General features: G+C 47.3%; 1 protein-coding gene across 4 annotated transcripts in view; it reads right to left on the bottom strand.

Moving 5' to 3' along the window:
• Window positions 1–26,725, bottom strand: part of LOC130386322 (spectrin beta chain, non-erythrocytic 1) — a 70,584-nt gene that overhangs the window by 13,463 nt on the left and 30,396 nt on the right. For all 4 annotated transcript variants that reach the window (XM_056595161.1, XM_056595162.1, XM_056595164.1 and 1 more), the window contains 18 exons: window positions 16,309–16,460; window positions 15,174–15,347; window positions 14,331–14,422; window positions 13,674–13,754; window positions 11,779–11,894; window positions 11,201–11,313; window positions 10,558–10,745; window positions 10,127–10,244; window positions 9,541–9,699; window positions 8,257–8,559; window positions 7,586–7,739; window positions 6,690–7,084; window positions 5,963–6,226; window positions 5,203–5,414; window positions 4,565–4,702; window positions 3,792–4,011; window positions 1,823–2,359; window positions 235–437 (listed from right to left, as the gene is read on the bottom strand). In XM_056595161.1, coding sequence (XP_056451136.1) covers window positions 235–437; window positions 1,823–2,359; window positions 3,792–4,011; window positions 4,565–4,702; window positions 5,203–5,414; window positions 5,963–6,226; window positions 6,690–7,084; window positions 7,586–7,739; window positions 8,257–8,559; window positions 9,541–9,699; window positions 10,127–10,244; window positions 10,558–10,745; window positions 11,201–11,313; window positions 11,779–11,894; window positions 13,674–13,754; window positions 14,331–14,422; window positions 15,174–15,347; window positions 16,309–16,460 — 3,619 coding nt within the window. The remainder of the gene's footprint in view (window positions 1–234; window positions 438–1,822; window positions 2,360–3,791; window positions 4,012–4,564; window positions 4,703–5,202; window positions 5,415–5,962; window positions 6,227–6,689; window positions 7,085–7,585; window positions 7,740–8,256; window positions 8,560–9,540; window positions 9,700–10,126; window positions 10,245–10,557; window positions 10,746–11,200; window positions 11,314–11,778; window positions 11,895–13,673; window positions 13,755–14,330; window positions 14,423–15,173; window positions 15,348–16,308; window positions 16,461–26,725) is intronic.

The following is a 26,725-nucleotide window of genomic DNA, read 5'->3' as shown; positions in this document are numbered from 1 at the left end:
AGTCTCGACACATCCCTTACCCTTATGGTGACATTAATTATATACATCAAACATAAAAATATAATGCCTGTTCATTCTCAGATGCACATTTTAATTCTCATATTTATCATAGCATTCATCTTCAACATATAGTATGGTTTCCTTGAATATAATATTTATTCTATGATCTTAAGTTGAGCCATTGAACCAGACACAGGGATCAATGAGGTGATCCGAGTGCGATCGGCCGCCCACCTCTCCTGGATGGAGTCGGCCTTCTCCTGGATCTTGTCGGCGGTGGCGTTGCCGTCGGTGATGAGGCGGTGGCCCGACTCCACCACGCCGCTGATCTTCTCCTCGCTGGCCTCCATGGTGGTCAGGAAGTCCTCGTGCTTCTTGATGGCGTCCTCCGCCCCCTGCAGGCTGCTGGGCATCTCCGTGTGGGACAGCACGTACTCCTGCACACACACACGCACGCACGCACACACACACACACACACACACACACACACACACACACACACACACACACACACACACACACACACACACACACACACACACACACACACACACACACACACACACACACACACACACACACACAGAGACGCACCCACACACACAGAAATGTTGATGTTAGTTATTATCTATAATATGCATTATCGATACACACCCCTACACATGGGAGAGGATAGTGATACTTATATGAATTATTAGAGAATTTAGATAGTTATACATAATCCTACACACAGATAATATTCATATGAATTATAAGATATGAAGTACTCATACTATTCTCCACAGTAATAGCAATCATTCTTATCCAATTTGAAATCTGGTAAAATAAATAATAATTCTATATTGGTATTACGATAGCGATATTAATGGCTTCCTGAATTAGCAACTGCAGGTTAAAAAAAAAAAGTCTCACTGTTCCATCATCTTGTTGCAGTGGGTATTAGTGGGGTAAAAAAAACATAAAAAACCTCCTCTGACAACAGCAGGGTCTGCTGAGTATCCCGGTGTGATCATCATCACATGCCAACATAACAACTCAATGACGGCAGGTTCTACCAGTAGCATGCGGCGGGGCTCCTGCTCGCTCTCCTACTGTGAGTGGGCTGATTCTGACAGGGCTAACAGATCTAGGTCTGTGACCTACTTGCCGCGACTTGCTCTGGTTTCCTGACTAATATCGGCGTGCTGAGCAGGAAATGGAGTTAGGGAGATGCCAGGGGTAATTAGCGAGAGGGATATGATTGTAAGATATTGTGGAGGGGGAGGCACAGCATGGCCGCGGGGGAGGGAGGGAGCTAATTGGTTTTTCCTTATCAAGTGTCTGACAGTCGACAGGGAGGCTGTTCAAAGCAAATGTTGAAGTTCAAAAGATGTGGTTGACAACCAGGCCGGGGTTCCTCTGCGGAACGTTCTCCACTTGTGATACACGTGTAACTCTGAAAACTGTCAATTGAAAATGATTCTGATGACACACCGCTACACAGAGGGGAGATCAAAACCTGGCGGGGAGATCAAAACCCCAGGACGGACAGACGAACACTCTCTCAGGGCAAATCTTAATAACGCCGGCCGTTTGGGTGGGCGGTTATATCATCCTTAAGGCATGGGGAGTGAGGATTACCCTGGAGTACAGCTTTCAGTTTTCAAATTCTGCGTATACTTTCTCCAAGCACTCCGGCAAGCTATCAAGTTCAGCGCCTCAATGTTCGCCCCATGGATCACAAGCTACACTCTGTAAACCGCAAAACCTTGGGTTCCCAAAGGAGCATTCCCGTTCCCCCGGGGCTCCCCCGGGGGGGGTCGTGTGTACCCGGGTTCCTACCTGGCTGTTGAGGAAGGCCTCGGCCTGCTTGGCGTCCCTCAGGAACGTCTGGAAGTCGAAGGCCTGGGCCAGGAGGCTCTGGCGGTTCTCCCACATGCGCCTCAGCTCGTGCCAGCCCGTGTCCAGCGCCTGCAGCCTCTGGGCCAGGAACATGTACTGGGCGTCCGTCTGTCCGCGGGTCACCTCCTCGCCCACGTCGCGCATCTTCTCGTAGTCCTCCTTGTAGTTGTCCACCTCGTTCTTGATGCTCTCGTGCTGCGCCAGCAGGCTCTCCGACTCGACCAGCGAGGTGGGGATGTCCTCCGAGGCCACCGCCGTCTGCGTGCGCGACAGCCAGGACTGGAAGTCGTCCAGGTCGCGCAGGAAGCCCTGCAGCTTGCTGGCCTCGCCCAGGGACTCCTCGCGCAGCTTCATGGTGGCGTTCAGCTCCTCCCACACCTCCTGGATGCCCGCCCGGCGCGCCTGGATCTCCTCCGCCTGGTCCGGGTGCTCCTCCGCCAGCTTCTCCGCCTCCGTCCGCAGGTCGTTCAGCTTGCCCTGGGAGGAGGTGGACGAACGCATTGGGTTAGGAATGACATGCTCATTGTTCATGCACCTCAATAAGGTGGTTCCCAAATGCCTAAAGCTATCCCTCTCCAGAGCCTCTATCTCCATATCCATCTCCCCACACCTAAAGCTCTCTCTCTCCATACCTGTAGAGCCTCTATCGCTATCTCCCTCTCCCCACACGTATACATGTAGTATATACACCTAAAGGTCTCTCTCTCTATATATGTAGTATATACACCTAAAGGTCTCTCTCTATATATATGTAGTATATACACCTAAAGGTCTCTCTCTCTATATATGTAGTATATACACCTAAAGGTCTCTCTCTATATATATGTAGTATATACACCTAAAGGTCTCTCTCTCTATGTATGTAGTATATACACCTAAAGGTCTCTCTCTATATATATGTAGTATATACACCTAAAGGCCTCTCTCTATATATATGTAGTATATACACCTAAAGGTCTCTCTCTATATATATGTAGTATATACACCTAAAGGTCTCTCTCTATATATATGTAGTATATACACCTAAAGGTCTCTCTCTCTATATATGTAGTATATACACCTAAAGGTCTCTCTCTATATATATGTAGTATATACACCTAAAGGTCTCTCTCTCTATTTATGTAGTATATACACCTAAAGGTCTCTCTCTCTATATATGTAGTATATACACCTAAAGGTCTCTCTCTATATATATGTAGTATATACACCTAAAGGTCTCTCTCTCTATATATGTAGTATATACACCTAAAGGTCTCTCTCTCTATATATGTAGTATATACACCTAAAGGTCTCTCTCTATATATATGTAGTATATACACCTAAAGGTCTCTCTCTCTATATATGTAGTATATACACCTAAAGGTCTCTCTCTATATATATGTAGTATATACACCTAAAGGTCTCTCTCTCTATATATGTAGTATATACACCTAAAGGTCTCTCTCTATATATATGTAGTATATACACCTAAAGGTCTCTCTCTATATATATGTAGTATATACACCTAAAGGTCTCTCTCTCTATGTATGTAGTATATACACCTAAAGGTCTCTCTCTCTATATATGTAGTATATACACCTAAAGGTCTCTCTCTCTATATATGTAGTATATACACCTAAAGGTCTCTCTCTCTATATATGTAGTATATACACCTAAAGGTCTCTCTCTCTCTATATGTAGTATATACACCTAGAGGTCTCTCTCCCCGTACCTGAATGGCCTCCAGGTCTCTCTCTCTATATGTAGTATATACACCTAGAGGTCTCTCTCCCCGTACCTGAATGGCCTCCAGGTCTCTCTCTCTATATGTAGTATATACACCTAGAGGTCTCTCTCCCCGTACCTGAATGGCCTCCAGGTCTCTCTCTCTCTATGTAGTATATACACCTAGAGGTCTCTCTCCCCGTACCTGAATGGCCTCCAGGTCTCGCTCCATGCCGGTGAGCTTGCGTTGCAGGGCCATCACCCCGGCCAGGTCGTTGCCCAGGCTCTGGGTGGACTCGATCACCTTGGTCTTCTCCTTCATCCAGCTCTGGATCTCGTTGCACTCCAGGTGGTAGTTCTGGATGTTGAGGGCCGACTCCAGCGCCAGCTTCTTCTGGTCCGCCAGCTGCTGGAACTCCTTCCACCTGGAGGAGAGAGAGAGGGACACGGGTTCAAGGGCGAGTCGTTTCTGCCCATGTCCTCACCATGCCGGCTAGGTTTTCTGTCCCTACTAGCGTTTTTAGATTTCAAAGCGAAAAGAGCACGTTCCCCCCCCAGCGTTTCAGTTAAAAAGTTTTCCGCCTAGACTAGCATTTTTTTCAGCAATGTTTTTAAAACGATGTATGCGTAACATAGTTTCACTTCATGCCTTCCCTTACGGGCGTACCAAGACTGCGTATGTCTTGATGACGTCCCAATCAAACGTGGACTTTTTCCAAACCCTCAGTTTTGATGATTTACTAGACCTGCTTTCTCGTATTCAGCCACTAGGGGGAGCGTCTATGAAAATGTCACGGTTTTTGATGGATGAAAAACAGACAACGTTGTGTGAGCATGAAAGGCCAGAATTTGATCCGCAGAAGAGTGTCTCATGGTCTAAATGAGACTACCCACAGAGATCTAATGGGGGCAGAGGCATGGTGTTTTCAGCTATCGAAAGCACTGAATAACACAGGGTGACTCCCAGGGAGTGCAGACCTGTCGTTGAGCTGTTCTTGGGTCCTGTTGATCTGCTCCTTGTCCCGGTTCTCAGAGCCCAGCAGCTGCTGGTTCACCTGGTTCACGTCGGTCACCCGCAGACCCAGGTTGTTCATCTCTGGCTCCAGCGTCTCAAACCTGCAGTCAGGAACACAGCGTGAGAGGCAGGACTGAAGGCGGTCTCTCTTATTCACACACAGGGAAATACCTCTGGGTCTACATATACTACATTTATTGAAGTTGTTTTTCATCAGATTCTATATATATATATATTTATTGTTGAGATTGCCCAGATTTATTACATTTTAATCTATTTCAGAGAAAAACAAATACTTCTGCTAAAAATATAACACCCAATAGAATTGTAAAAACACAGAATGGGATATATTTGTTTATTTATTCCTGACTATTTATTTCCGCATTCACTTCCTTTGTAGGACAGCGTCCTACCCATCTACTGAAACCCAAACCAAAGTCTCTGTCTCTCCCTCTGCCCCTCTCCCCTCTCTCCCACATGCCTCTCCTCCCTCCCTCCATCCCCTTCTGCCCTTCTCTCCCTCTCACCCTCCCCTGCCCCCCTACCTCTCCGTCTCACCCCCTCTCCCTCCCCCCCCTCCCCCCCCCTCCCCCGGACTCACCTCTGCTGCACCACCTCCAGGTCCTCCAGCTTGGTGGGGATGGCCATACTGTGGAGCCACTGCTCCTTCTCCTCCACCCACTGCAGGCAGGCTCCCGACTCGCTGAACATGCGGTAGAGCGCCAGCGCCCCCTCCAGGGCCTGCCGCCGCGCCGCCGACAGCGACTCCAGCTCCGCGAAGCGCTGCTCGATGCTGGGCACGCGGCCGTCCACCTGGAGGGGGGGGCGGGGCGGGAGAGGTGGGGTCGGACATCAGCTTATGAGTCAAGGGATCAGGGGTCTAAACTTTGTTACTTTAGGGGCTCTAAAAAGGACATCCTGAGTTTATTTAGTACAAATGACATTTGACCTTTGGCACTTTAAGACTTTGGAAATGTCAATAGAGTTACGGTCATTAGTGATAGAATGGGCTGCAGATTTGGCCGTGCATTTTCTCTCAGTGGCCAGATGCCAGATTCTCTCTGTTTTGGCTTCCTCGACAGGTTTTGTAATGTCATGTTTATAGAGGTGACATATGCTCAAATGAGCTGTGGAGTCAGATGACAACTCAGATTAACATTGCATGCGTCTTACCAGACTTTATATTAACTGACCTTTGTTCGATTTATTTGATGGGACATTTGCCGTGACATTTAGATATTTATTTCAGCACTATGGTAAAATTAAAGATTGATAAAAACAAGTTCAATGTTTCGGGCTCCATTACATTTGAATGAAACGACCCTGAAGCCCACCGTGAACCCCGACAGGAGTCCTCGTACCTGGGGGTCGTGGGCGTAGGCCTCGGGCAGCGCCAGCACCTGCTCCTGGAGGGAGTCGATGACGGGCCGGTGGCTCTGGATCTCCTCCTCCACCTCGCGCTGCTTGCGGGCCAGCGTCTGGGTGGAGAACTCGTCGTGGCCCACCTCCTGGCTGGACACCTGCCGCAGGGTGTCCCCCAGCCACGCCTCCATGTCGCTGGCGTCCGTCTGGAACTGCTGCAGCGCCACCGCCTCCTTCAGGCTCTGCTCCCTCAGCACGGAGGTCTGGGGGGGGGGGGGGGGGGGGGGGGGAGAGAGAGAGAGGAGGGGAGAAGGATTCACACGGGCGCTGCTGCCTATAAAGCTCTTCTCTTAGTGGAACTAATCATAAAGACATAGACATGTAAAGCGAACTGGAATTCTTATCTTAGACCTCAAACCCTTCTGTCAACTAAATCAAGCAGATTGATAACGACCAAATACTGGTCCAACAGTCCACATTTTTGGTACACTCCTATCAAACAGTAAACCTAAAATAGATTATTATTATTATTACTTTTCCGGTCCCTGACTCAAAAGAGCGAACTATACAAGAGATCAAACTCACAACAATACAAGGAAAGTATTTTAACGTCTCCTAAAATAGTGGCTCTTATAACACGTCGTAGGCTCTCAGTGTCAGGGAGTGTGTCCTGGAAGTGTCCTGGAAGTGTGTCCTGGAAGTGTCCTTGTTCGGGACGATTCCTACCTCCTCCAGGTGCGCCCACTGCTCCCTGATGTCCCTGATCCTCTCCGTGACCTCCGGGGCCCCCACGTGGCCCTCCTGCACCAGGGCCTCTCCGGCCGCGATGCTGGTCCCCAGGGGCCCGTAGCGAGCCGCCATCTCGTCCCGGAAGGCCTCGTGCTTGCTGAGCAGGTGCAGCGCCGACGTCAGGTCCCGGCCGCAGTCCGCCGCCGCCAGGATCTGCTCCTGCTCCCGGATCCAGGCGCCCTCCTCGCCCAGCTCCCACAGGAACTGCCAGAGGCGCCGCGAGTCCTCCAAGCGGTCGCGGCGCTCCACCGCCAGCTGGCCCAGCTCCCCGTAGGCCCGGCCCAGCAGGTCCACCCGCTCCACCACCAGCGCCGGCTCACACGGCTTGTAGGCTGCCAGGGGGGGGATTAGAGTCAGGTAGGAAGTGGAGGAGGAAACCGCTTACATAAGCAGAACGGTTAAGCTGCTTTTATACCAGTTTCACCGTTTGTTGTTTGGTGGTACAGGAGAAACAAAGAATGGATGCTGCACTCTTCTTACTCAATCCGCTACTGGGTGCTGCGGCACACAAATAAAAGATGCACACAATCACCATACTATGGTTGCTGATAGATTCACCTTTAGCTAACAATGCGAGCCCTCGACTTACATAATTAAACTCAAGCTCGACATGTTTAAATGTCCACTTTGAGTTGAAGACAACGTCGTACTACATTGGAAATGAATGGACTTCTGGTCTTTGAAGCCATCTAAGAGGGTTAGATGTTAGGGGACTCATGCTGACGATAGGAGGTGAAGGATAGAGGGTTAGAGGGACGTATGTGAGTGGACTAACGCTGGTGGTAGGGAGGATAAGGTGAGAGGGTGAGAGGGTTAGAGGTTAGGGCACTCACGCTGGTCCTGGGAGGTGAAGCGCTGGGCGGCCGCCTGCACTCCCTTGATCCTCTCGGCCTGGGCGGAGATGTCGGCCTCCACCAGGGTGTGGGTCTGCAGCAGGTCCAGCACGTCATGCAGATGCTTCCCGCTGTCCTGGGACTGCAGCCGTCCCTGAGGGGAGCACACACGAGACCAGACCATGGAGCACAGGTTAAAGAGAAGGGTTGAAGACATTCAGGTTCTGTTGAGAGTAGTGCTGTGTTAACGGCTTTTTTTGACGATCGCAATTATCAATAAATGCATGCAATACTATAGACGCTTTCCTACATTTCATCTTCATCAGAGAGAGTGAAGAGAGAGCAAGAGAGGGAGAGGAAGAGAACAAGATAGAAAGGTTGGGGGGCAAGAAGTAGAGTAACAGGGAGAGGGGGATTATGAGAGAATGAGAGAGAGAGAGAGAGAGAGAGACAGAGAGACAGAGAGAGAGCGAGAGAGAGAGAGCATGACGCCCGCCGCCCCTTCAGGCCTACCTTGAAGAGTAACAGGGAGAGGGGGATTATGAGAGAATGAGAGAGAGAGAGAGAGAGAGAGAGCCATAGTGGAGAGAGAGAGAGAGAGAGCGAGAGAGAGAGAGAGAGAGAGAGAGAGAGAGAGAGAGAGCATGACGCTCGCCGCCCCGTGGGCCCACCTTCATGTCTCCCATCCAGTCCATGATGTAGCGCATCTCCTGCAGGAGGCGCTGCAGGTCCCGGTGGGCGTGGAGGCGCTCGCGGCGCGCCGCCAGCAGCTCCTTCAGGTACTCCCAGAGCCGCAGCACGTTGTCGCGCCGGGCCGCCACGCGCCGCACGTCGTGGTAGCTCTCCGCCTCCAGCTCCCGGGCCACCGCCTCCACCGCCGCCACGCGCTCCCCGTACGCCCCGATGTCCGTCTCGATGGCCTCGTGCTTCCGCGTGGCCGCCTCCACCGCGCCCAGGTCCGTGCCAAAGTTGTCCTGGCAGCGAGGGGGAGAGAGACGGGAGGTTCAGTTTGGAGAAGACTGAGGGGTCTGAGTCGATAGGTTCTGTGTGTGTGTGTGTGTGTGTGTGTGTGTGTGTGTGTGTGTGTGTGTGTGTGTGTGTGTGTGTGTGTGTGTGTGTGTGTGTGTGTGTGTGTGTGTGTGTGTGTGTGTGTGTGCGTGCGTGCGTGCGTGTGTGTGTGTGCGTGTGCGTGCATATATGTGTAAATGTTTTTGTGCGTCTACCTACCTCTCCACACACACCTCAGGCGTGTGTGTGTGTATGTATGTACGTACGTAAGCTTGTGTGTATATATGTTTGTATATGGGTTTGAGTTCATGCATGTGTATATTTTATTTTCACCAGCGTGGGGGTTATGGCATGACAGCTGCTGTTGACACAGTTTGTGTTAGGCTTTTTTTGGATCGTCTTTTATGGATTTGAAATGCTGCCAAACTTTAGAAGTTTATTTCCAGACATTCAGTGCCCTTCGAGAATGATGGTCTAAAATGTGCTCTACTTCGAAAAGAAAATGATTGCACACCGCCACTACCATTCCACAAAGGTGTAGTCAAACAAAAATTGAGAACATTGATTAAAGAAGAAGTCTGAGTCAATCCCCGCCCCCACAAAAAAATCATTGTATACATTTTAAGCTTTTCTAGTGACGACGTTGAATTGACAAAGAATTGATGTGCCACCTAAGTGAATATTATGTATGTGTGTATGTAGCCTTTGCTGTGTATGTGTATGTACATATGTATGGGTGTTCATATGTCTGCATATGTATAAGGGGTATGTGTGTGTCTACTTGGGACAACAGCCTCTGGTGTGTATGTGTGTTCATATGTGTGTGTATAAGGTGTATGTGTGTGTCTACCGGGGACACTAGCCTCTTGTGTGCGTGCGTGTGTATGTATATATGTGTGTGTGTTCATGTGTATCTATACGGTGTGTGTGTGTGTGTGTGTGTGTACCTGGGACACCAGCCTCTGGTTCTCGCTGAGCCAGGTCTCTCTCATGGCGGCCTTGCGGTCGAAACGAGCCGCCAGCATCTCCAGCTTCTCCTGGCGAATCAGCTCGTTCCTCAGTGCCAGCTCACGCTCATGCTCCGCCTTCTCCAGACGCTCCCACGCCTGTCGACCAATCACAACACCAGACAGGTTGACATCATTATCCTGAGAATAGGCTGCTGCCGGTTTATCAATTCATATTATAATTGGATTTATGTTAATGAATTGTACTGATTCATATACATGTTTTCAATTATCAATACTTTGTATTGACAATATTATATACATATCACTACTATTTATGAGCATTAATACCATAGATAAATCAAACTATTTATGTATTAAAAGACCAGTGAATATGATAAAAGTATTCATGAAAATTTGCACATTTTCCTCCTACCACAGCAGCAGCAGTATCTATTTGAACGGTACGAACGAGACTTACTAGTTTGCTAAATCACAGTGCATACAAGGCGATGCATAAAAGAGAAGGAGTTGTTTCTATGAGCTGCATTGTGCTCAAACAGGTGGTCCATTGGCGGTCCCGTACCTTGTTGATGTCAGAGATGAGCTTCCCCTCGCGGGGCATGTACACCTTCTGGTTGTTGGCTCTCATCTTGCTCTGGATGGTGAAGAGCAGAACCTCCAGGTTTCCCTTCTCTGTGAACCTGCGGGCAACAAGCAGACGTACTCTCCTTTAACAACCACTCCAGAGCTCCAACACCCCAGGCGCATCATTGATTAATAACCCTTGTTCAGAAGAGGGCCGGCTTGTTCTGGTGCTAGTATTATGTCTCTATTATCATATCTAATATCGTGATCATGAGTATGATGAGAAGATATATATACAAGTAATGTATATCATAAGATTTGATTTAAAATAGACACACCATACACAAATAAACCTCAACGTGCAGAGTTTATTAACAGGTAGACTGTGGACATCGGGGATTGAACCAAGACCCTTCCACTGAGACTCACTTGGGCGGTTTCTCCACGGTGCGGTAGGAGTTGAAGGCCTGCAGCTGGTTCTGCACCCCGTTGAGGGAGTTGGCCAGCTGCCGGTCGTTGAGCGTGTGGATGGTCTGCTGGATCCACTGCAGCAGCTCCGAAGCCAGGCTCTCGTACTTGTCGATCAGCTGGTCTGCCTCGATGGCGTAGTCCAGCACCTGCGGGGCGGGGGAGAGGGAGAGCGACAGGTGAGGGCGAGACAGCAGGTGGAAAGCAAGTAGTTCATTTTGTTCGTATTTTTAGAGACTTTATATTGTTGTGTTGGTTTTAGCATATTCTTATTTTAATGTTTAAACTTTTTAATTCTGTCCGGTATTTCTGCTTTTACATCCTCATTTACCCCCGGCAGAGATGAATACAGAACCTATCTTAATGAGCAGGTAGACTGTGGACTTTGGGGTTTGACCCCAGATCCTTTTGGCCATCGACAGCAGGCCATCCAGCCTCCCAGATTTTAGAAACTCATATGTGGCCCGTTATTGTTTGACAGGTAGTTTGTCAACAAATTAATTTCCTCATGGGACGATAAAGTTCTCTGAATTCAATTGAACGCGTGATGATGACCAGATAACAGGAGCAGGGAGACAACATGGCCGATTGGGAGATGCCTGACCTTGCCGATCCTCTTTCCCTCCACGGCCAGAGCCTTCATCTTGGAGAAGTAGTGATAGTAGGTAGCCACATATGTTATGATGGACTTCTCATCTGGCTGGTCCACATTCACATCTGGGGGGAGGGAGGGAGAGAGGAAGAGAGATAGAAATAGAAAGGGAAGGTCAGTCTATCTCATTTGCATCTCTAATCGTTAGCTGAACATTAGTCAGCTGGATATGAACAGACACTATATGATACCACTGCTCTTGTCAGAATTAGCACCATGCAATTATGAAAATGTTCAAACATTTGAGGGGAAACAAAGGAAACAGCCAGAGCTGAACACAAACATTCAAATTCAAGGAAAGGAATGTAAATATTGCTTTCATTTCCAAATCGGCCTTTCCAGGATGTCCATGCATGGTCACTATTGACCATATATGGACATCCTCCCTGTGAACTCAGCATGTGGTGACAAATGCAGCAACACAGTCTAAGCTGTTATCAATCTGCTCTAGACAAACACACAGGCGCACGCGCACACACAAACATCCAGTGTGGGACTAAGAGCAACCCTGAGGGACTAGACCTAATCACCTTCTGGGTCCAGCAGCTTGGTGAGGCCCAGCTCCTTCTCCGCCACATTAAAAGCGTTCTGGAGGTTGTGGTGGGCATTCGACCTCTTCAGGGTGTCGAACTCAATCAGGTCAGATCTGAGGAGAGGAGACGAAAAGGGAGGAGAAGGTTTAAGCCTTAATCAGACTGGAGAGGAGGGAAGGAACAACTGAGTCAATCGCTCAGTAATTAATAGTCTTTATTATTTCCTTATAAGTTGTAAGTTATAAGCATTTTAACATGTCATATCTTTTATTTATTTATATATTTTATTTATTTATTCATGTTCAACGTATTTATATATTTTATTTGATCTATCATTACATTATTTTTGCACTTGCATGTTAATGCAGAGATGCAGAGACCCGGGGGAAGAAAACAAAGACTTCCAATGCACCACGTTGCATTTGGCTTCGACAACATCTTGTTAATTATGGATGAGGGTAATAGCAGTAGTCAGAAGTGGGGTGGTGGTACAGCTCTAACCACCAGACGGTGGATGCTGATCTGCCCGGTCTCTGGGTGTCTCTGTGATGGTACGGTTAGTGGTGCTGATGTCAGACTTTGGCTTTGGTGGAACCCTCTCAGTCAGGGAGCCATGTGAGCGGTGGATGAGCTGAGGTTGATAGGGTAATGGTGCGTCGCAGGGCTGTACACTACAAGGCAGAGTGCCACCAGGTAATGACTTTCTTTATGTCCTTTTTCAATGCAAAATGTGTATTTATATTGGAAGGGACTGACCCTGGATCTGTGGATGCATTACATCCACAATACATTTAGGAGCAGGTAGCGGGTGGGGCATCTCGCTCTAGCAGGCTTACTGGTGGAAGGGGACTGGGGTTTCAGTTTGGGCTAGAAATGGCAAAGCCACTGGGTGGCCTCCCTATGAATTTGCCTCACTCCAATGATGGTACAGATTTGTAATTAATTTTACGCCTTACCAAAAGTGGACGACATCAACTTTCTTCAGAGGTAGAAGAAGAAAAATGACAAAAAGCATTATACTTCAACCAGGCAGCCCGCTAGCTCTAACCTGACACGACTACCACAATCTCCTCCCCTCTGCTTTGAATAGGTTCTGAACATGTAAATGGAGATGGTCATATTTACATGCAACCTGGAGATCAGTTACTCCACACAAAAGCTCAGTTTCCTCCCTGACCAAGAAGGTTATCCCTTATTTGACTCAGAGGAAATGAGCCAATGAGCATCTATGAATGACAGCATCACTGTACACAGCAGGGGGAGCCAGTGAGTTTCCCAGCATGGATCTGCATTATGAATAACACTAAGTAGGGTGCTCTTTCTGTGATCTAGGTCAACATACATCCAATTTTACTCTTTCTTTTTGGAGCCAAACTGCAGGCGGTTCAAGTGAAGGAAGGAGGAGAAGATATAGAAACAGATGGAGAGCGTAATAGAAGAGTGGGAATACAAGCTGCTTCGAGGTGTGTGATGTCTTTAAGACTGGCGATCCTCGTGAAAAATATTAAAGCCAAGATATGAATCTAAATGCATTTAAGCACCCTTTTAGCCTTTTATTATTATTTTGATTTGAATTGTTGCTAAATGTGAAGCTGAATGTATGATTGATGACACATGCGTCAACATAATTCCCGGTCGATCTATACTTTGGAGACAAAGTTCTGAATCCGACATCTCTCTATCAATGGAAAACGTCCTCCCATTTGAAAAACGATTGTGTAATTTTTCGTTTTCTCTATAATTTCATAAATAAACACTAGATTTATAAACATGGATTTTGGTGACCCTCTTATCTGTCTTATCCCAGTATCCATCGGTACACAGGCCCGGTCTACGGGTGGCAGGTTTCAGTAGGTGACGGCGACGGTGTGGAATGTGCAACAGTCATTGACCTGTGTTTGTGCACGATGGCACTGAACGCCAGGCCATCCCTCCAGCTCGTGGTGAAGTTGTGGACGTTGACATTAGGGTATCTGCGAAGGACAAAGAGGAATCAATAATAAACTCCAGTCTCCTATTACACAATAACATTTTCATTCTGGGATGACTCCAAATGTTCTATTTAGTCAACTAGCAGATGCTTTTATCCGAAGGGACTCTTATCAAAGAGCAGCTAGAGGTTGTGCTGTGGCAATAGGGAGACCTTGTATCTAAATATACTTATCTAAAGGATCTAAAGCAACTGAGCAGGGAGCTCAGCTTCATGGTAGGGGTTACATTTACATTTAGGGCATTTAGCAGACGCTTTTATCCAAAGCGTACATTTGTCAGAAGAGGAGAAACAATACATTGTTGTCGGTACAGCAAGGATGTTCATAAAACCAAGTGCCCAGCACTAAACATTGCTAGGTTAACCTATTCCCTGTACAAAACAAAGATAGCTCGGATAAGTACTATTTTTAAGTATCAGGACGCACACCATACAATAAGGGTTAAGCACAGGGTTAAGCATCTTGCTCTCTTAGCATGGCCTTGGAGGGATTGAACCCAGGCCCTTTTTGGCTGGGAGTCAAACACCACCACCACCCTATGCCTCCCTGGTTCCTCACCCAGCCGTCTTCATCTGGCACCACAGCAGCAGGGCGTCTTTGGCAGACCTCTTCTCCTTGTTGTCCTCTGTCACCACGCTGATGTCTTGGATCTGTGGACAGAAATCAGGACGTGAACACACTGCTCACGACGTACAGAAACGGCTCCCCACATGATGACGCAGGCTGGGACGTGCTCACCCTACTGATGCCGCAGTGCTATGGGCAATTTACGCTTTGCATGAAGGATGGTCTTGCATAGATATTTGGCTGTAAGAACAATTACGGGCGTATTTACATGAACTTGCAGACACTCGTATCTAAAGCAACTTATGGTAAGTCCATAAGGTACGGGTCATAACTGTGCAGGTAGGGGTGCGGCATCTCGCCCGAGGATACCTTCAGTATTGACAGCTGACAGTGGGGTTTGACCCAGAAACCTTCTGCTTGGAGTAAATCACCACACAACTAGATATACTATCCTGCCCTTTTCCCCAACTGTACTATATAATCTGTGAATTTATCTTATCACACATTTATTTAGTTTTACTCATATTTCAATGAGTTCAAACAACCCCGACAGGTTGCTGTGGAAAGTGGAAATAGTACTGAACACGTTATCCAAGAATCTCAACCCCCCAAAAAAGCCAACTCAGCAGACTTCTGTTCTCGCCTGGGGAAAGAGTGGGCTGCATGCGGAGACCGGATTGGTTCATTCAATAGAGGGAGTGGTTTGGCTCACCAAGCACCAGGTGGTTCTAAACGAGGGGCAGGTGTGTGTGTGTGTGTGTGTGCGTGTTATTGTGTTTGTGTGTGTGTGTGTGTTTGTTATTGTGCGTGTGTGTGTGCGTTGACGGGCGCTACCTGGAAGCGGAGGATGATGGTCCAGATGAGGCCCAGGGTGAGGCGGTGGTTGCCGTCGACGATGTCGTGGGAGCCCATGTTCTCCAGGTGGACCTTCTGCTCCTTGAGGAACTGCAGCGCCTTGTCCACGTTCTCCAGGCAGTGGATACGCATACGGCCCTTGGTGGGCTTGGGCTGGGGAGGAGAAGGAGAAGGAGGAGGAGGGTGAGGAGGAGGAGGAGGTGGAGGAGGAGACGGATGGGAGTGTGGAGGAGGAGGAGGGTGAGGAGGAGAAGGAGGAGGAGGAGGAGGGTGAGGAAGAGGAGGTGGAGGAGGAGAAGGATGAGAGTGTGGAGGAGGATGAAGGTGAGGAGGAGAAGGAGGAGGAGTAGGAGGAGGGTGAGGTGGTGGAGGAAGAGGAGGAGGAGGAGGAGGGTGAGGAGGAAGAGGAAGCGGGGGAGGAGGAGAGGAGAAGCGGATGAGTTATGAAAATGAGGAGGGGAAAACAAGGAAGAGATGGAAGAAGGAGGAGAGGTTGAGGAAGCCTGATTTAGCAGATGCAACCTAAAGTGATTTCAGATATATCTCATGAGGAGCTGAGGCCTCTTGCTCAAGGAAGCCTGCAGGTTACGTAGCGGAAATTGGGTATAGTATTCAATATTCTGAGGAAGCAGAAGGTAGGAACTTGGTTTGACCTCGGTGAACTAATGAAATCCGAATAAAGGGGAAGAGTAAGAGTTGAGGCGGACGACAGCTGAGGCAACATCAGGAGGACATCATGCTCCGAGATTTGAGTCATGTGTCATTGGAGGGAGCTAATGAGAGTGGCTGGTTGACTGAGTGTTTGAATGAGTGACTGAGAGCAAATGTGTGTTTGCGATTGAGAGTGTGTGAGTACCGAAATGAGTGAGGGAATTGGAGAACGAGTGAGTAAGAGCTCCCTGAGTGAGAGGGTGTGTGTTTGAGAGTGATTAGCGTGTGTCTGCATGTGAGTGCATGCCTGTGTGAGTGAGTTTGGGACTGCATTTGTGTGTGTGTGTGTGTGTGTCATGTGCCATCATGTGCGTGTGGGGGAGGTGGCGGTCACGCTAGGTAGCAGAACTGGTTAGTTTGTTGCAGCTGCGGGCGGGCGGGCGGGCGGGCGTGGAAAACTGACCAGCTGCTCCCCAGAGAGGACCTCCAGCAGGCGGATGAGCATGCGTCCATCGCGCAGGTCCGTGTACAGGTCCCCGATGCGGCAGGTGACGCGGCCCAGGTGAGAGTTCACCCACTTGGTGAAGGTCTTCTTCTGCACGGCCTCACGCTCGTCTGCAAGGAAACACACAAACAGGAAGCGGACGAGGGTGAGAAAGAGATGGCATGTCTCTATTCAGCCACTCCACACTAAAACCCCAGCGCTGAGCACTCTTGCTTATCTGAATTAAAATCGATAACAACATGATAGGGGGGGGGGCTTTGTAATTTCCTGGTGGTAGATGGTGTTAACATCAGATGGCAACAGCTGCGCAGCTGTAATTGCGTTTGTTCCGCGCCGTTTGTTTGTTCGCGGTTGACCAGGATCGTGAGCGGTCCACCAGGCACGCAGAGCGGACGGGCTGTGGGGTGGAGGCTTTACACCACTGGAGCCCCAGATCCGCTCTCCTCCAAGCAGGGACATTGGGTCCTGAAGGACGTTTAATTAACGTTCTGCACCAGGAGCCCAGGGAAGAATGGAAGGTGGCGTCCAAACAAGACCAGACTTTGAGTTTTAGCATCAAGCTCAGAGTAAACAGAATCAGACTCAACTTGAAGTGAGTGCGTTTATTCCGGCTAAACAGAATGACCTTTGTGTTCAAGGGAGTGTTTTGAGTTCAACATAAAAGGATTCCACGTCAGTTGAAGACAAGAGTTTAGCTTAGGCAAACAGAACCACACCTATGCTTAAGCCGTGAGTTAAGGTCGCCAACACGCTTGGGTCTAAGCACTGAGTTTCTCACTGCTAAACAGAATGCCACTTCAATGAGTTTAGCACATCAAACAGAACAACACTTGTGTTTGGGCAGTGGTTATTACTTGACCTTGTTGCTGCCACTTTATAAGATACATTTTATGGGAAACACGGCCTAGAAAAACGATTCCAATAAAGGAAGTTATAGAAACAGCCCAGACATATGGAGCAGGGGAGTAAGACGCTAATCCTGCTACGTCAACCTAGCTAGGTGACCTCATTTATCTTTCTCTCTCTCTCTGTATCTTTAGGTCTACCTCTCTCTCTGTATCTATAGGTCTCCCTTGCTCTGTCTTTATCTCCCTCTGTATCCGTCTACCTCACTACTGTATACCTCCCTCTCAGCAGACTCCACTGGTGAGGTGGATGTGACATAACTGCGCCGAGCCACAAACAGATCGAAGGGAAGAGAAGCCCTGCAGCAGACAGCACAGCACACAAGAGCCGAGCTGCTAATTAGCTATTGAAAGCAAAGGACACGCAGTGGGAAATACTCCACGGTGACTGCTAATGAGACGCAAACCTGCCTCAGCCCCAAACGCTAAAGGAACTGCAGCAATTATCAGTGAACAGAAACAGCACCAGAAAGAAGCATGTGCAATAGTTGAATGAAGTCGGTATGGTTGCGGACTATTCACTCTGGGAATAAACAAGGGCTTGGTTTAGTATGCGTCCTGCATGCTATTCTGAGCTATTGTTCTCCAGCCCAGATTCAGATCATTGCTTTCAATCCTGTGCGAATATTCTTTCAGATTTCAATTGCCCTGCTCAAGATGTATAGAAAATGTATAGAAACTAGAAAGGCCCAACATTTTCATTTAAAATGGTGTTTAAAATAATTCTCCTCATGTTACAGAAAAAGGAAAATGATAGAACATAAAATAAAAGTAAGTAAAACACGTCAAAACATCTCAAATGCAAGCAGCGTCCCATCGGGTGGAACAGTGAGGGGCGTGATAGCCAGTTGCTCTGTTTCAGGATGATTAAATGAACTCCCCGAGGGCGTCTCAGGCCTTTAGCAGTGTGGTGACACAGCAGAGCTTCTTCCTGCACACGGGAAAGGTGACAGCACAGGTGGCCGATTCACCTTGACAGGACGCGTCTCCATGGAGACCCCAGCCCGGTGCCTCCCCCCCTTCCCACTTCCTTTCTTCTGGTTTATTGATTTTCCCTCTCGCACCTCCCCCTTTCCACACAGCCCCTGTTGCTCAGTAATACTGCATTTAACTTGATGAGTGAACAGCGCTGTCCGTGCTCCCGAACAGATGAAGTCCCCCTCTGTGTATGGATAGAAGCTGACTATACTCTAAAAGACTGATGAAGTCCCCCTCTGTGTATGGATAGAAGCTGGCTATACTCTAAAAGACTGATGAAGTCCCCCTCTGTGTATGGATAGAAGCTGGCTATACTCTAAAAGACTGATGAAGTCCCCCTCTGTGTATGGATAGAAGCTGACTATACTCTAAAAGACTGATGAAGTCCCCCTCTGTGTATGGATAGAAGCTGACTATACTCTAAAAGACTGATGAAGTCCCCCTCTGTGTATGGATAGAAGCTGACTATACTCTAAAAGACTGATGAAGTCCCCCTCTGTGTATGGATAGAAGCTGACTATACTCTAAAAGACTGATGAAGTCCCCCTCTGTGTATGGATAGAAGCTGACTATACTCTAAAAGACTGATGAAGTCCCCCTCTGTGTATGGATAGAAGCTGACCATACTCTAAATGACTGATGAAGTCCCCCTCTGTGTATGGATAGAAGCTGACTATACTCTAAAAGACTGATGAAGTCCCCCTCTGTGTATGGATAGAAGTTGACTATACTCTAAAAGACTGATGAAGTCCCCCTCTGTGTATGGATAGAAGCTGACCATACTCTAAATGACTGATGAAGTCCCCCTCTGTGTATGGATAGAAGCTGACTATACTCTAAATGACTGATGAAGTCCCCCTCTGTGTATGGATAGAAGCTGGCTATACACTGAATTACTCATGTACCATTTTTCGATTCTAGAGAACGAGCCGCCCAGGTGCTTCCTGCGGGGCTTTCCCAAACGTCTTAGAACTGACTTTTTTTCAATGTCTTCGATGCATTAAATGTGTTGAATGGTTTTGCATATTTTCTATATATTTAAGGAGACACTTTGACTCGACTCCATTATGTCTGGATCCTACTATATCATATTTTTAAGATTATATAATCTGGGATTAATAAAAAACATTTCATCACCAAAACTGGTGGAACAATATCCAACTGAAGTCGCACAGCAACATGGTAAGGATTGTCGTTATGGTAATGAGAAAAAAACATCTTGTTTCAATTGAATGGAAAATGAGCACGTTGTGAAATGATCAGCTACACCCCCGGGGTTGATAAAAGCAGAAGAAAATGTGGAGTGTCACTCACATTCTCCTTCAGGGGTGGAGTGACTGAACACAGCAGTGACTTAACGATTATTTATTCTGCCAGCCTCCATCACTTCCTGTTTTCTAGTGGTCGGTGTCCTCACTCTTAACCCCCAACTGCTTTTATCACCTACCACAAGCATGCTTATTCTTTATTAATCATTGTATGGGCCTTTTTATGTGCTTATACGTGCAGTACGACTGAAGACAAACTGGGCAGTCGGTCAAAGGGCAGAGACCAATGTGGTTGGCACACTGGACCTACCACCAATGAGCAGGTTTCAATCACACATTCAATGCAATGTTTTCAAATGAGCGACGAAAACTTGCAATTTTCCATTCATTCATTCGTCCCCAGCGGATTGTTTTCCAGTCGACCCTGCCGTGGCTCCGAGATGGGCTGAGCTCAGAGTGGGACACAGATATTATCACAGGAACACTGGCTACTGACCGTAGATCACAGAGGAATGGTCCGCTGAGTCACACACAGGACTACTTCTCATAAAAAATATTCCAGATACCAATAAAACGAAACTGGATGTTTTAGCCTCTCTGTAACAATGAAGCATAACTCTGCTCTCGCAGATAGCTTCTAACACTTTCCACAGCTCTCTCTGTCGTTTTCTGCTTAAGGGCTTGAGCAGATAAAGGAGACAGTGGCAAAGAAAGAAACAAAGAGACAAAGAAAGAGAGAGAGAGAGAGAGCGAGAGCGAGAGAGAGAGAGAGAGAGAGAGACAGAGAGACAGAGAGACAGAGAGACAGAGAGAGAGAGAGAGAGAGAGAGAGAGAGAGAGAGAGAGAGTGCGAGAGGGAGAGAGAGACAGAGAGACCGAGAGAGACCGAGAGAGAGGGAAATAGAATACATAGAAAGAGACAGAGAGGGACAGAGGCAGAGAGTAGGACAGGTAAAGAGAGAAGATAAATGGGCCTGCTGACCACAACAGAACAGGTAACACAACGTAACACAACGTGACACGACGCTCACCGCTCGAACACCTGGGCCCCAGTTCTCCAGGAGACGCCGTCTAGTCCCCTGACCTTGGCTCTAAAACCACAGCCAAGCGTTTCTCAGAGCGCCAGACCAAACAAAGAGACAGGAGGGACTGGATGTCACCGTTAACACAAAACAACGGCCCGGAAGAAGAAGACGCATGGCTTTTGTATTCATATCGTGTGACAGGCGGGCCCGGGCTGTGGTCTGAACACACAGAGCCCAGACGGACCGTTGTGTCCTCAGGGCCTGGTCTCCACCTGGCTTGCGTTGCCTTTTTAAAAGATGAACTCAGAAGGAGATACTTCCTTGACGACTCGGCTCGTCTCACTAGACACTCTGAGAAGACCCCGCAGGGTTGAGCTGAGGACTTTTACCATGGTTTTTGATGAGGTTCATTAGTTGAAGGTTTTTTTATGAGTTGAAGGTTAGTTTAGGAATATTGCAACAATAATGAAGCTATCAGGTAAGGTATGGTTTAGGTTTGTGGTGGTTCAGGTCAGGAGAATTCCCAGAGATCTGGGAATTAGCACGGGCATAGTGGGAGGATCACGACATCATTGGATCATGTGACTCCAATAGAAGGAAAAAGACACTTTGGTTTCCTGTGTTTTGGCATGTCTCCTTAAAGCAGGGGGTTTAGGTACAAACAAACCTCAGAAACACCCATTAAATCTATGAACGCGCATTAATGGATAACAACTAGGACACAGACAACGGTTTCCATGGTGAATGCGAGTTTACCATTGAGAGGGGGGTGGAGTGTTTCAGTGGGCCAGGTGAAGAACAGCAGGAGAGAGAGAGAGAGAGAGAGAGAGAGAGAGAGAGAGAGAGAGAGAGAGAGAGAGAGAGAGAGAGAGAGAGAGAGAGAGAGAGAGAGAGAGCGATAGGGCAAGAGTGAGGGCAAGAGCGAGAGCAAGAGCAACAAAGAGAAAGAGACAGAGACAATGACAGAGATAGCGAGAGACAGAGAGAGATAGATAGGGGTGAACGGGCTGCATTCCACCCGGAGTGCTGGTTCGTGTCGTGACAGCGCCCAGCATGGAGGACGTCTCAGTGACAGTGTCAGCCCGGGTTCCATTGGAAGGGTACACTATGAAGCGCAGCAGTGTGGGTCAGGAAGTGATATTCCCAGTCATATTCTGCATAGAGGTTTTGATTATAAGCCATAATGTTATAACCATCCAAGGCATTCTGACCACGAGCCAATAGATTGTGAAACTATGGTATACGCCCCTGTAGAAGCCACAAGTTAAAGATTTTTTTTTAGAAAAACATGTTTATTCCTGATGTCAAGCAGTACACTACCCATAATCCTAAAGTGTAAGACGACATCCTTGATTTGTAGAGCTTTCTGTTACCATTGGAAACATTTACCCTACCCGCGAAAGTCAAGTCTTCGATAACTGCTGCCACTAAACTCGATCGCTTACCAATGAGCAACCATGATTTCCCTTAGACTTATCGAAAGTTAGAGAGCTGTTGTAAGAGCTGTAGAGCAAATAATTTGAAAAATATGTTGATAATATATGACCAAAATAAAATATATGATATAGCACTAGCAGTACTATTTAGTAATTTGGGTAGTATAAAGGCTAGGAATACATTGTCTAACACGTATTAAAAACGTGTTACGTTATTACCTTATATCATCCAAAGTGTCTTAGCAACCACACTCTGTGGGAACCGGTAGAACCGGCATTGATAGACGTGCAAGAGGTCATTGCAGTCAGGACGAAGGAACGTACCACGTCGATGACAACACTATAGCCTATACGCCTTATGAAAACACTATACATACATACACACACACATATAAACAAAAACACACACACAATGTATGACAAATCTTTAACAATATAAACACTATAATAAAGACAACTGTTGTACGATGCAAGAAGCGGGCTAAACTATTGGTTTGGAAGCCTTCGGAAAAGGTTTGCAATGGTTTATGGGAGGAATAGTCCTTCACTTTTTGACAATATATAATGTACAAAGTCTCTCTTGCCCAAAAAATGATGGTCACGACTAACTTGGGAGGAAAATTGGCTTGGTTCCAGGCTTAAAACTCTTTCTATAACGATTTTCTGAAAAGCCAATGGAGAACATGAATGGGAAGCAGAGGCGTTCAAAAAGGGAGAGGTCACTATTCATTAGGGTATTAAGAGGTGGACTATTATAGGGACCACAATTGTACACCCAACCTTTCGAAGAAATCAACAAAATGGTGCACACTAAAGAGTGGAACAATTGGAACCCAGCAAGAGATGTGCAGCAAGACACACACATAGAGCACCACAACAGCACGGTGTTACACAAGACAAACAGACTCCTGGCCTTTGCGGTGTTTGCTCATTATACCAAACAAACACCAAAGCCGTCCTCAGCAGCAGCATCTGAGGACTTCAATGAAGCCGCTTCAGTTTTTCTTTTCCAGCAAACATGGCCCTGTTGTCTTGTGAGTGCTGAGTTAGTGGAAGGGACCAAACCCATGTTGTCTGCTAATTCTACCGCTAATAGTTGGTGCTAAATGACTTCATGGAAGCGCACAAATTACAGCTTTAGAGCACTACTACCACTCCCTGAATTTTGTGGAGGTACATTGGCAATTAGCAGAGGGGGAGTCAGGAGTCATCAAACACAGACATGCCCTAACAGTTTTTCAGTTGGTATGAAAATAACATGCAAATGTATTTCTACTCATACGCAAGATGCAATATTTAATAGGGGTGGGAAAAATAATCGATTCTTCGATGCATCGCGATTCTCACGAGAACGATTCTGTCTCGATGCAGATAAATTAATAATAGGAATTAAAAAATATACATATATAATTAATTAATAATTTTAAAATTATTGAATTTATCTTCAGTGTGTATTGGCCAATCTGATTTGTCTTGACACGATTGCGATTCAGCCTACGCATAGCATGCGCGCAAACTCACAGCCAGACACAAGAACTCCTTCTAATTCAAGAGCAGCTTTTCCTTTAATGACATAGAAAAGAAAGATTAGAAATAAAATAAAACTGAAACCTATTTTTTGCATGCTTCCATATTGTGTTATAATGCAAGCTGCATTGATTATTGCATTGTTCATAGAAAGTCATATTTGTGACAAAAGCTTTCTCTCTTATGAAATATTAGATAAGTTAATTCATCTGTTGATGTCTTTAATGATCATCACAAAAGTAGGAAGTGATTAGCAAACCCAGATGTGTATATATATTTTTGAAAATCACGCATGGAAATGTACATAAAAAAAATCGTTGCATCAAGATGCATCGATAATCGCTTCAGAATCGAATCGTTGACCTCATAATCGGAATCTAATCGAATCGTGAGGTGCAAAGAGATTCCCACCCCTAATATTTAAGTGAAGCAAATCTTTGTCGAGCATGGTGGAAACGTGTGGTATGGAAACATTTGGTGTCACTGCATATCAGTTGATCAAGGTGACAGTTAATTCTTGCTAAACTGCTGGACTGTGTACACAGAATACACTGCGTGACTCACACTGTTTGTTGTACCTGCCCCTTGGATGGATCTGTCCATCACAAGGACATAACCTCATCATCAACCAAGGATAGACATAGACAAGCACACAGAGGGAGAGAGAGACAGAGATACAGCGTGAGAGAGAGACACGCAGAGAGAGATAAGAAAGACAGACAGAGACAGAGAGAGATAGACAGAGACAGAAACAAACAAACAAAAGCACTAATAAACATCAGTACAAGATCCCACAAGATCAAGTGCGAGAATTTGACCTTTTATATAAAAAGGCAGTTTTTCTGCTAATGACAGGGTTGACATTTAGCAAGGCACCTTAACCGCCTAACTGTTCCAGCTGGTTCTCTCCTAGCATGATAGACACACGGTGTGTGTGTGTGCTTGTGCATGTGCGTGTTGTGAGGTAATGCGCTACAGCGCAAGGCAGTTAAACACTACCGCCGCTATGAAAACAAAACACTTCATAAATGCTTCCTAACCCTTTATCCCTGGAGGTAGTAAAGGTGTCAGCCCTACCTGCCACTCTGCTCTAGTGTTTTGAGTGACTGCAACACAAACAGTGCATCCGTAGGCACTATTGGCTCACTTGCATCGTCGGGCTTCCACTGGGATAGGCTCAGAGCAGACGATGCGGAGGCGCTCGCTCTGGTCCTTAATAGCGACGCCCATCTGAGCGGTGCTCACATGAGGCTCACGAACATCTCCTCCGTCGCCCGAATCTCCTCAGGGTGAGACGGGGATACTGGCAGAAGCCCTCTTCAGAAGGCCACTAATCCAGAAGTGGGCGAGAAGGGGGATAGACTAGTGGGTGGATGGTTCTCTCTGTATTCACTATCTAACCCCTACCTGCTCCTTAATGACCCATTTCTGTATTCACTGTTTAACCTCTAACTGCTCCTTAATGACCTTTCTCTGTATTCAGTGTCCAACCCCTACCTGCTCCTTAGTGACCCTTCTCTGTATTCAGTGTCCAACCTCTACCTGCTCCTTAATGACCTGTCTCTGTATTCAGTGTCTAACCCCTACCTTCACCTTAATGGCCTGTCTCTGTATTCACTGTCTAGCCCCTTCCTTCTCCTTAATGATCCGTCTCTGTATTTACTGTCTTACCTGTATACCCTCTCCTCAATGGCCTGTCTCTGTGAGTCTCTTTGGGTTAAAGCAACTAAAAAGTGAACCGGTGGGACCAACATGTGGTCTCCTGAAGACCCTGGTGGCGGTCTGGGAGTCATTAGGGAGCTGCTGCTGAGGAATCCCACGCCTTTCATGTGTTCCGGCTCAGGCCAGCGCCGGCCGGCCTTCCCCTCGCCTCAGTCCCAGTAGCCCTGACCCCAGTAAAGCCCCGGCACCCAGTCCCCCTTCTTCTTGTGTTCCTCCTCTTCCTCCTCAGAGCCGGTCAGACGCATGCCAGGGCCTCCGGTCAGCACGTCCTCGGGCGGGGAGAATCAGTCGACTACAGACATCAATCAGCTCGTTTATTTTCTTACATGCCGGGTACACATAAACAAGATTATTATGGTCTGGTATTTTGCCAGAGGGAGCCGCCAAGGGGGGCTTGTTCTCGCCGGGAGCGTCTCTCCCTCTTTCTCTCGCCCTCTCCCTCTCCCTCTTTCTCTCCCCTTTGAGACGTGCGGTCCCACGTGTCATTAATTAGAGGAGCACATCACAGTCTTCAGTTGGGAGATTGTGAGGTGAGGTAATGCCGTTGACTTGTGGCCGTGTACACATCATTAGTCACAAGGAATGTCACGCAGAAGGTACAGAGAGCTGGGAAATGACAACGCGACGACTGACTTTGGTTGGGAAGAACTAATAACTGTGATCGCAAAACAAACACGTCTGGCTACACACCTCGCACTGGTTGTGCAAACCTACGTAAAAAAGGCATTTTTAACGTGACATCTTTATAGCCCTCTTATCTTATCGTCTTCAAATATTTCTACAGACGGAACGCTTGAGCGAGATAAGATGAGCAGTATGTTTGTCGGCTCTTATGCCATCGGCCACGGCTTGACAATGGTCCTAATCGCTAGGGTCGACTTCTGAAAAACGTCAAACCAAACCCCTACCTACAGTGGCCGGGCAGGTTCCTGCCCCGTCTCTCTCTCTCTCATGCAGTCTGCGAATGATTACAGACCAAGGGCAAGGCTAGTTATTACAGGGACAACCAGACACCATGAGCCGTCGCTCTGTTATTTAAGATTGTGAGGCGTTTGTCACAAAGTCAAAGAGCGTCTGCTGTATTGGCACCTCGGCTGGCGACAAGGCTTGTTAGCGTAGTTGTTGGCGTAGCTGTTGGCGGGCACACTTCGCTCGGAGCCGCGTGGCCCTTTGGTGCAATAGTGAGCAATGCAAACACACACTAGCAAACCATCTTTGAGGAAACTGTGGCCAGCGGAGGACACTCACGTTTTACAATGGCTCTTGCTTAAGCGATACATAAGCTTATTAGGGCTTGTACATTAGAATGCATCTTGGGGTTTTTAGATGGGGGATACTCATACCCATATTGAAGGGACTCCAGAGAATTGTACGACAATAAATCCTACCTCGACACAATGATAGCTTGACGTAGGCTTTTGAAAACTTTGCTTTGCTACTCTCGCATGAGAAACGCTGTGGGAGTTTCAAACACAGCAATGTCTCCCCAAAATGCCAAATTATTTCACAATCGA

Source organism: Gadus chalcogrammus, chromosome 7, assembly GCF_026213295.1.
Source record: "Gadus chalcogrammus isolate NIFS_2021 chromosome 7, NIFS_Gcha_1.0, whole genome shotgun sequence".
NCBI classification, from domain to species: Eukaryota; Metazoa; Chordata; class Actinopteri; order Gadiformes; family Gadidae; genus Gadus; species Gadus chalcogrammus.
Note: the sequence above shows the minus strand (reverse complement) of the source record. Positions and strands in the feature narration are given on the sequence as shown.